Source organism: Ochlerotatus camptorhynchus, unplaced genomic scaffold, assembly GCF_037179485.1.
Source record: "Ochlerotatus camptorhynchus isolate MF236.1 unplaced genomic scaffold, CSIRO-AGI_Acam_v1.1 ptg000304l, whole genome shotgun sequence".
NCBI classification, from domain to species: domain Eukaryota; kingdom Metazoa; phylum Arthropoda; class Insecta; order Diptera; family Culicidae; genus Ochlerotatus; species Ochlerotatus camptorhynchus.
The window spans coordinates 3,278,954-3,290,502 of NW_027040792.1; the positions used below are offsets into that span (position 1 = coordinate 3,278,954).

General features: G+C 41.7%; 1 protein-coding gene across 4 annotated transcripts in view; it reads left to right on the top strand.

Annotated features, from left to right (window-relative positions):
* Window positions 1-3,830: 3,830 nt before the first annotated feature.
* LOC135707167 (trypsin-1-like) overlaps window positions 3,831-11,549 on the top strand; it is a 64,626-nt gene continuing 56,907 nt past the window's right edge. The window contains exon 1 of one of the 4 annotated variants that reach the window (XM_065228913.1): window positions 3,831-4,244. In XM_065228913.1, coding sequence (XP_065084985.1) covers window positions 4,154-4,244 — 91 coding nt within the window. In that variant the 5' untranslated portion in view covers window positions 3,831-4,153. The remainder of the gene's footprint in view (window positions 4,245-11,549) is intronic. The other 3 variants (XM_065228915.1, XM_065228912.1, XM_065228914.1) reach the window with 3 other exon arrangements.

Genomic DNA, 11,549 nt, shown 5'->3' on the forward strand with positions numbered 1-11,549 from the left:
CATTTCAAATTTATTGATCCTTAGTAGATAAGTTTGAAATCACTATGAAAAATAGTAAATCATTTAATATATTTTACCCGCCATAAGAATAATATCGCTCCACGGAGAATCAGACCTGAAAAGTTTAGAATCCCGTGAAGTCGTTGCGATTCTATAGACAAAAGTTTGGTATGATTTGAATTAGAAGTTAATCAGAACTGAAAAGTTTGAAATCACTTGAATTGGATGTGAATCAGACCTGAAAAGTTCGGAATTACTTGAATTGGATGTGAATCAGACCTGCAAAGTTTGAAATCACTTGAATTTGATGTGAATCAGACCTGAAAAGTTTGGAATCACTTGAATTGGATGTGAATCAGACCTGAAAAGTTTGAAATCACTTGAATTGAATGTGAATCAATCCTGAAAAGTTTGGAATCACTTAAATTTGATGTAAATCAGAGCTGAAAAGTATGAAATCACTTGAATTTGATGTGAATCAGACCTGAACAGTTTAGAATCACATGAATTTGATGTGAATCAGACCTGAAAAGTTTGAAATCACTTGAATTGGATGTGAATCAGACCTGAAAAGTTTGAAATCATTTGAATTTGATGTGAATCAGACCTGAAAAGTTTGAAATCACTTGAATTGGATGTGAATCAGACCTGAAAAGTTTGAAATCACCTGAATTTGATGTGAATCAGAGCTGAACAATTTGAAATCACTTGAATTTGATGTGCATCAGAGCTGAAAAGTTTGAAATCACTTGAATTTGATGTGAATCAGACCTGAAAAGTTTGGAATCATTTGAATTTGATATGAATCAGAGCTGAAAATTTGAAATCACTTGAATTGGATGTGAATCAGACCTGAAAAGTTTGAAATCACCTGAATTTGATGTGAATCAGAGCTGAACAATTTGAAATCACTTGAATTTGATGTGCATCAGAGCTGAAAAGTTTGAAATCACTTGAATTGAATGTGAATCAATCCTGAAAAGTTTGGAATCACTTAAATTTGATGTGAATCAGAGCTGAAAAGTATGAAATCACTTGAATTGGATGTGAATCAGACCTGAAAAGTTTAGAATCACATGAATTTGATGTGAATCAGACCTGAAAAGTTTGAAATCACTTGAATTGGATGTGAATCAATCCTGAAAAGTTTGAAATCACTTGAATTTGATGTGAATTAGACCTGAAAAGTTTGAAATCACTTGAATTGGATGTGAATCAGACCTGAAAAGTTTGAAATCACCTGAATTTGATGTGAATCAGAGCTGAAAAATTTGAAATTACTTGAATCTGATGTGAATCAGAGCTGAAAAGTTTGAAATCACATGAATTTGATGTGAATCAGACCTGAAAAGTTTGGAATCACTTGAATTTGATGTGAATCAGAGCTGAAAATTTGAAATCACTTAAATTGGATGTGAATCAGACCTGAACAGTTTAGAATCACATGAATTTGATGTGAATCAGACCTGAAAATCTACTAGATCAATAAATTTGAAATGATTTCTAGCTCAAAATGATTAAGTACTATCCATAGTGATATCTAACTTCTCTACCGGGAGCCATCTCTTTCTGTAACACTTTCATAGTCTAATTCTTGCTATCTGAATGTTTACTACAATAGTTTAACACTGATACAGTGAATTTGTTCAAATTTTAGTGAAAATATAAATTTTTCTTGGGTGATGCTAAACTTTTTTCGGGGTGATGCAATATTCAAACGAGTGTTGCAATACTTTTCCACGCGAGTCATCACTTATGACGGGTAGTGTACTTGTCGAAAGCCTTCGTCTCGCACTACCGGTCGCAAGTTCTCGCCCTCCGTACTGCCACTGTATTTCGTTGGCCGATGCCATATCGCATCGCCTTATGGTCGCTGTGGTTATATCCTTCACACACTCTCCAATTCATGTTTGCCACCAGCTAAGGATTGCAAAAAGTGACGTCGATAATAGATTCCTAGCCATCGCTTCGAAAACTGCTGCTGGTGACTTCGTTGAACATCATAACTTCAAGCTATGCCAGAGCTTCCACCAGACTGTGCCCTCTTGCCTAAGCATTGAAGTCTCCGGGCTTCGTCCGATCAGCTCTTCGGTAGTGTCGCAATGATTGAGGTTTATTTGGGTTCCCTCCATTACTGTTGGCCTGCCATCGCCTTTTTGTATGCTAGGTATTTGAAACCTCCCGTCGTATGATCATTTCCGTCCTCTTTTTTGCAGAGCAGGCACCTCGGTTGCTTCGTGCAGCCTCTTGCAATGTGACCCTTTTCTCCACATTTCCTGCACAGATCAGATCCGCCAGGGCCCTTGTAATTCCTCGCCTGGTGACCGAAACCCATGCACTTGAAGTATCGCTCCAGTTGCTTGGTAACGCGAGGAGTGGCTTTCAGCGAGCACACTTACCACCCAACCTTGACCTTGCCCGTCTCCAACAGCTTGTTCGCTGCGACTGTCGAAAGCCGTATCGTCATTTGCATGCCACCATACGCATTCCATATCCACATTGACATCGGGACATCCTCTTCTCTAGTGATCTCGTTCAGATCCTTGCACTTGACCACTCAGTGGTCTCTCCTGGGATAGAACTCTTACGCACGCCCCTTCACCAAGAGACTTTTCGACGAGCTCCTTGAAGGCTGAGCACTTAATCGAAGGATCCTTCTTCAGCTCAAAGAGCATCTCGCCGGTTTTCACCACGTTCTCTCCTAGTTCCTTTGCTTCAACTCCGGATCCTCTTGAGCCTTCCGGAGGAGTGCTGCATACGTCGTTTTGTCTTTTGCTTTGATGATCAGAGTATCGCCCTTACTTCGCTCCGGATAAGGCTTGGGTTTCTCCTTCTTATGTTGTTCTTTCTTCTTCACTTCTTTTTCCTTCCGTTTTTACACTTCTCCTTCGGCTTCTCGACGGTATGCCATCCTTCCTCCTTGTTGTCTTCCTTGTCGTTTTAGACTTTTTTCAACTGCTCTTCCTCTCCTTGTGTTCCCCTTTTTCTCTTCTCCGAACGTGGCTTTCTGGGTCCCATCGGCGTCTCCTGTGCTTCTGCTGCTGCTTCCTCCTTGGCCTCGATCAGTGCCTTTTCGGCAGTCAGGGATCTCGTCATCAGCGCATCCTGTTCACGTTCGGCAGCAATCATGGCGGATTTGATGCCACCATCACCATTTCCTTTATTGCCTTGTGGACGTTGCTCTTATCCTTGTCGAAGTCATGGAGTTCATTGATCCTCCTCCTAACCGCAATCATTTTGATCTTCCCAAGCTGCAATCCTTCTTCGGGTGTGCTACTGCTGGATCTCGGTGTGAACATCTGGATTAGCACAAGACCTAGCTTTTCATGGAGTCTTTGATGCTCACATTGGGACTTACTGCTGCTGGAACTCGCTGTAGCCATCAGGTTCAACACAGGTTCGGTCCTCTGTTTTCACTGTATGGCGTCTTGTCGTCGTCTTTCATATTTGTTTTTGTTTTTTTTTTCATTATCTTCGTTTTCTTTCGTGATCCCATGAAGCAGAAAGGCCACGCTAGGGGTTGACACGTTACATTGCTTACAGAATAAAATGTTCACTAGCGACATCTGCTACAAAATTCTAGTAAGTTTCCATTCCTTATTGTCCGAAATGCAAATTGACATTGGCTGAACCGAATTGACGATTCATGTTGTTGTTGTTTTTGGTCATCATCTCACGAACACACGGTCGGTTATTTCTGCTTATCAGTGCCAAACGGCAACCTGACACAACTATCTACGTTCGATCGATCGCGTACACGGTACACCACGAAGCGCCTCTCCCTCTCGCGAGAATTAACCGCTAACTTGTGAGGATGCTCCCCAAAGATGATAATGCATTGGTTTAACGGGATGCTCGTGAATATTGTCGGTCAGTTCCAGCGCACATTTCGGACCATTTGGACGTAAGGATTCCGGTGATAGTGGCGCGTATCGCGAGCTCGCCGTGTATTTGTGGGGGGTTCTGGCGGTTGTGTAAGGTTATCGCATACATCAGTTAAGTGATTGCAGTGAAACAGTTGCAAATCATTGAGTGCAATAGTGAAATATTATTGGAAAATCAAACGTGGTGATTGTTTTTATCGTTACGTCAGTGATAAGGGATTTCCCGCGAAGAATCTTTAACGCGATCGTCCCGGCTACTGGATGCGGAAATGCTGTCACTAGTGCTAATATTGCTGTCGCTGCACTCGATAGGTCAAATTGCGTGTCAGGGAGAAATCGTTTATCCGCTCGATGCTAATGGTAAGTTTAGTTTGAAGCGATCATAGCGATTAAGAACCTAAGCGTGTGATAGTCGGAAACCGGTTCGACGAGTAGTGTATCGGTCCTCGCGAATCACGTTCGATTTTTTGGCAGCATTTATCATTTCTCTCACACAAGTAAATTTGAAAAGAATTTGAAGATCAACCGTATGTAGTGTGGTAGCGGTCGAAGTAGTTCCTGTTAATAAGTGAGCGCTGTAGAGTGGTGGACCTCATGTGGAGTAATCTACCCTAGCATTCATATCGGTGGCGCAGGTCAGTGACGCTTTGCGGCAATCATTATTGCTTGATTTATTTATTTTGAAAATTTACATCTCAGTTATTTTCACATCGAACTGTGCACGCTTTTGACACTGAATTTCTTCCGATAAGAAGGGAGATAGATAGTGAGTGACGGTTATAAACTTGAACGATGATCGCGGCGCGGAATTACCCAAAGGCGGCCGGCGAGAGACTTTTTTCGCTAAGTTTTGAAACTGTAGAGGTATTTCCAGAACGGTTGGGAAAACTCTGATTCTGGTTTGTGTTACATAGGGTTTCCGTCCCACTAAGCACAATCTGCACTTTACCTCTTTTATATCTGGTTTGAACAACAATCCAACACCTTTCCATACGTACCGTTGGATTCGATAAAGAGTCACAATTGTTGATACATTGCTAAAAATCTCTTGATTCCAAATTCGTCCTACCAGTTTCTATAGGTTCTTTTGAAGCAAGCCTATTCTGTCCGAACGCTTTAAAACGCCATTAACGCCATTAATACTCTAACAGGCTTTGTGTTGTAGCTTATGAACTAACGCATCGGAAAAAAACGTATTATTTGATTTGTGCTCGCTTGGTTATTTTGCTTAACGACGTGTTCCGGGTATCATCCAAACCATTTGTGGAATAGTTGTATTATTTGAGTTATCGTTCGTTTATGGTTATTTTTTTATTAGGCGGTGACATCATTTATATTAATGATGTTTTCTGCTCGATAGAAAGGAGTAGCGCTCTACCATACCAGAGACAATGATTTATAAGAGACGCGCGGAGAGAATAAAAGTAAATCTGGTTGCACGGCTAACAAAGTTATTTTGTGTGCAAAGTTTGGCAACCCGCAATTTTGTGTTTACTTCGAGTGACTTTAAATTTGAGCGAATATCTTTTTAATCGTTTCGGTAGTATCGGTATTCCAACGAAGTATTTGAATAATCATTTTATGACAACACTGAGTGACTATATTGGAGGGGATATTTTACAGAGTGTTGCGCAAAATTATGCAATCTGCGATTCATGCTTCCTACCCTGTATAAATGAAATCTCGATTTCTTTGTTGAATGGACGTATCCGCTTTTTCAAACAATGCATTTGCTCGTCGAATTGGCTTAACTGGTAGCTCGCTCACGCATGCTAACACTACCGTGGGTGAGCTATAGACACTGTATATAGACCGGACAATGTAAAATCATGCAATCTGGTAGCCCTGATAAATGTCATTAGTTTGAAAAATAAATCTGGCATCACTTGAATTTGTTCAAACTTTCAGGGAGCAGCTCAATAAGCCAAGAAAAAGATTTTTGTTTTTCCTTTGCTTTTGTTTTGATTCAATTCGTGCATAGAAGCTGTTAAATAAAAGTAATGTGTAAAAATGAATTGCACTCACCGAAATTGCGGCAATGTAGCACGCGATGTGAAGTAGATTCCGTGGGTTTCTTCCGTTTTCCGAAAAAGGATACCATCAGACAGATTTGGCTAGCATTCTGTGGCCTTCCGGATAGCTTTCAACTACAAGGAAGTCATCGGATGTGTAGCAGCCGTTACCGATGCACCGTGTCAACAGCAGCTTCTTACTTCTATGTTAATGTAATTTGCATCCAAGAATCATCCAACACTACGGAGCAACCACGGTTTCCAGTGGGTTTCCGGTACTCCAGTAATGTCTCCCCCACTCGTTTTTCAGTCGTCGTCTCTATACCGTGCTCTGCCGTACGGTTTTCAGTCGTCGTCGTACATCATCAGCTGGAAAATTGTGAAAGATGAAATAGAGGCTCATACTAATTTGAAATTATACCCACCATACTGTTGACACTCCCATAAAATGTTTGCTTCTGGCACATGGACCTCATTTAGCCAGGTGGTTGGGAAACGTTGCAATTTTTCAGTATACCACATGGCAACACTACTACCATAGACATAACTCTAAGACTAGAAGGTCCCGAAGAAACGTGCTCAACATTTTGGCTCAGCTCTGGTACTATCTTCAGTCCCAAGTTAATCGATGTACCCCTCGAACCATAGAAAAATCCACGAACCCCTCATTTGAACTGCCAAACTTTCATAGCGAATCGAAACAAACATAGTGTAGTACTGGAACTTATACCAGAATGGGGTACTTAATCGATTTGCTTGGAACCAATAGGCTAGTCAAGTAGTGAGCCAATTTTAAATCGTTAGTTTCGTTTTGATTGTTGCTAACAGCTCAGCATCACTTAACCACGAACGAAGTAACATGCTGTTGCAATTTTTCAGTGTACCACATGGCAACACTACTACTGGATTGTACTAGCATTTTCACCAAATGTACTAGAACGTTTTGGTTCTATCTCTTCCACTCTACTCAAAATTGAAATGCATAAAAAAATGAGAAAATCTCTTTGCCTCGCTCTTTGCACACTGACAAAGATCATTGCACACAAAATCAACTTTGTTCAAATCAAAACAAGAATGCTAGCCCATCTGGTGGCTTGTGCCATCCAAGAAAATTTTATTACAGTGAACCACATTATTTAAATTAATTTCTTCGCCAGTTAGTCGTCTGTCACTTCGTTTGTGATTAAAACATATTATAAATAGCGCAATCTCGATGGTGGTTTCTGTGTTGCAATTATTTAACAACCGTTAGGTTCCGCTTGACAATAGCCCAGTATTTCTCAATTGGGCGGAGCTCTGGCGTGTTGGGAGGGTTCTTGTCCTTGGGAACCACCTGCACGTTGTTGGCGGCGTACCACTCCATGGCCTTTTTACCGTAATGGCAAGATGCCAAATCCGGCCAAAACAGTACGGAACAACCGTGTTTCTTCAGGAAAGGCAGCAGACGTTTATTCAAACACTCTTTCACGTAAATTTCTTGGTTGACAGTCCCGGAAGCTATGAAAATGCTGCTTTTCAAGCCATAGGTACAGATGGCTTGCCAAACCAGATATTTCTTTGCGAACTTTGACAGTTTCATGTGCTTGAAAACATCTGCTACCTTTCCCCTTCCTTTTGCCGTATAAAACTCCTGTCCCGGAAGCTGCTTGTAGTCGGCTTTGACGTAGGTTTCGTCGTCCATTACCACGCAGTCAAACTTCGTCAGCATCGTCGTGTACAGCCTCCGGGATCGCGCTTTGGCCGTCGTATTTTGTTTATCATCGCGATTTGGAGTCACTACCTTCTTGTAAGTCGATAGTCCGGCTCGTTTTTTGGCTCGATGCACGGTTGTAGACGATACACCCAGCTTATTTGCGGCATCTCGGAGAGAGAGGTTAGGGTTTCGCTTGAAACTACCGGCAACTCTCTTTGTCGTCTCAGCGGTCCAGACTTCCTGGCTGTCGACAAACGTTCCCCAAACACTTTAATTACATTTGTAACGGTTGATTTGGCAACTTTTAGCGATTTTGCCAACTTTGCGTGCGAGTAGCTCGGATTTTCGCGATGCGCGAGCAAAATTTTGATACGCTGCTCTTCTTGCTTGGACGGCATTTTGACAACTGAAGAGTGAATTCCAAAATCAAAATAGGAGCAACATTCTACACACACACACCTTCAAAATGAGGAGTGTTCAGGTTTTTTAAATGCAAAATTGAAAGAAATACGTCAAGTTGATATTGACCAAATTTTGACCGTATAACCATAGAGGTAACTCTAAGACTAGAAGGTCCCGAAATAAACGTGCTCAACTTTTTGGCTCAGCTCTGGTACTATCTTCGGTCCCAAGCTAATCGATTCACCCCTCGAAACATAGGAACAACCAATCACCCCTTATTTTATCTGTCAAACTTTCATAGCGAATCAAAACAAACGTTGCGTAGTACTAGAATTTCGACTAAAATGGGATACGTTAATCGTTTGCTTGGGACCAATAGGCTAGTCAAATAGTGAGCCAATTTAAAATCGTTAGTTTCGTATTGATTGTTGGTATAACCCTTTATCTTCCGCTATCCAAAATGCCTCCTCCATCAGAACTGGAGCCGCTTCCAGTGGTTTCCTTATATGGCAATTACGCCATCGGGGGGCAGAGCGCTTCCATTGCAGCAATGGACGCAAAACGTGGTCAGCACTCACACACTCATCACGAAACGGTTGCTTTCCAAAACCGACGACGCATCGACCGAAAGAACTGCTGATGAAGAACAATGAGGAGGACCACACAATGGTTGCTGCCGAGAAAACAGACGATCGCGTGGCACATATCGAGAGTGGCCTGCTTTTGTCGACAGCCGAGTGAATACTGACCCCTACCTTGCGCTAGTACTTTTATCTTCGCTGCCTTCGGGGCCCCTTCACCTTCGCTGACGCTTCGACGACGCTTTACTCCTTCCGCTGGTCCTATTTCTCCTAGTTAGCCAGGGGTGGCTGTTCTCCTTGATTCCCTTCTTCTCGCTTTGCTTGTGTTTCAGCTGCAGCTTTCAGTCATCACCTGTCCCGTGCGCCCCTCGAGTATGGTGACGAACTTGAGGCTTCAACGGTCCCGTGGAACAGTTGGCCTGCCTGGTTTCGTGTCGCACACGGTTAACTAACGGGGAGCAGATTAATGATCGTCGATTCAGACACACTACCGGCGTTTGGCGAGGTCGATTCTACGAACGATGAACGGTATACCGTAAGCTTTACGGTGAAACCGCGAGGTCCTGTGGGCGCGATGGAGAATTCGAAATGGCGGTTAGCTAGGCGCACGATCGGTTCTCAGTAGGCAATGGTCGGGTTTGGTTCGGGGCTTTTTAGTGACGTTAATTACCTGGATGTTAAACGGAACGTGGCAACTTCCTCTACTCTTCCTTTCTGTTTAACTCCACTCCGTACTTCGCTTTACCAACCGGTGGAAACTAACGATTTTAAATTGTCTTACTACTTGACTTGCCTATTGGTCCCAAGCAAATCGATTACCATACCCCATTCTAGTCGAAATTCTATTACTACACTATGTTTGTTTTGATTCGCTATGAAAGTTTGACAGATAAAATGAGGTGTCGTGGATTTTCCTATGTTTCGAGGGGTGCATCGTTTAGCTTGGGACCGAAGATAGTACCAGAGCTGAGCCAAAAAGTTGAGCACGTTTCTTCGGGACCTACTATAGTTACCTCTATGGCTTTACTATCATCGTCTGCAAAGATCACCAGGCTAATTACTGTGCCTATTGGCAAATCAAAGTTGGCACTCGTGGAAAATAGAAGAACTATGAGAGTGATGATGGTTTCAAAATTTTACACGGAGAGGTATACGAGTGCAATCTAAAAATGCTTTTATTTTGCAAATGGAGCATTTTATTTAAATCTGGTTAGTGCTACGCTAGTAGAAAACTTAAGGACTACTTAATACACATATAAGATAGAAAAATAATTTCTTTTCAGATATTTATGTGTAGACATAGATTTCAGCTTTTCTACAACTGTAGCAGCAACCAGATTTAAATAAAATGCTCCATTTGCAAAATAAAAGCATTTTAAGATTGCACTCGTATACCTCCCCGTGGAAAATTTTGAAACCATCATCACTCTCGTAGTTCTTCTATTCTCCACGAGTGCCAACTTTGATTTGCGAATTGGTGAACGATGAACCCGAACCGTGACTGTTGAACCGTCATACGTCCAACTAATTTTCCACGCAATGGCTCCCTTTACGCCACCCCTATGGCCGTCCATTCATTACTACCCACAGCGTCCTCTGGCTAGTTGCATTGTCCTACACAGCAAAAAAATAATTTTGATATTACATCAAAGTGGATGCACTACAATCATGTCGAAAATTTCATGTAATTTTTATGACCACATAAATAAACAAATGCAGTAAAAGCAGCGTAATGTCAGTTCATGCATTGTATTAATGATAATGTTGTCCTTTTTAGCAAGTAATATTACACCATATTTTCGACATGATTGTAGTGCATCCACTTTGACGTGATATCAAAATTATTTTTTTGCTGTGTACATTTTATAGGGAAGTGTCTCCTACTGGCTGTGTTCGTGGGGATTCTGGGACGTTTTACCTTTTACAAACATGTAAACCTTTTCTTGGAGTTTAATAACAAAATATATGAAAACTACATGCGATTAATCTCATCAATCTTGGACGCAACACTTACACTTGTTACACAGCCGAAGTACAAAAGAGACTGGGCCTCTCCTGTTTACGCTCATTGATTTTCCATAGACGAGTGCACGAATGGATTTGAGTTCACTCGCTCGACAAAAAGTGACACAACAGCGGGGCCCTGTTGACTAAAAATGAACACATGAATAATACTCGCGTAACATTTGAAACGGGCCTATCAACTTTTGCACACAAAACTTGTTACGCCCACGCAAACTAACAACACCATCGGGTAGGAGAAATTCTCCCCTTCCCGATAGTGCTCTTGGTTTACGTTAGCATACTTCGGTTCTCGTGAAAAGGACATTGCAAGTTGTTTAGAAAAATTGATAATCCATTTTCAAATGTTATGCGAGCATTATTCATGTGTTCATTTTTAGTAAACAGGGCCCCGCTTTTATGTCACTTTTTGTCGAGCGAGTCTAAGAGGAAGAGGTGACAATTGGCTTCTTCCTTTTTTATTTCTATCTCTATCTCTATCTTTATCTATCTCTATCTCTCTCTTACGCACATGAAATCGGTCAATCAGGAGCTGGTTCACGTTTGACAGAAAAGTGGTTCGTTTTCGCATCCGTATTGTCACCTCTTTTCTTAGGAGTGAGTGAACTCAAATCCATCCGTGCACTCGTCTTTATGTGGATTTGGTTCCAAACATCAACAAAACATCGTTGCTTAAAGGGGTTCCTCGGGTAAAATGCATCAGTTAAGGAAATCAAAAATAATATTAATAAAATAATCTGAAAAAGCCTTTAATCGGGGCAAAATGCACCCATGCTGGGGTAAAATGCAATACCACAAAGGCGCAAGACGCATCATAATGATGAGGCAAAAAGCACCCAATAATGGGGAAAATGCACTACAATAATGGGGCAATATGACGCTCCTCGTCTCCTCGTCTTCAGACCAATTGAGGCAGAAGAACGTCTTCGTTTTTGATTGCCTCCAGTTCCGATCG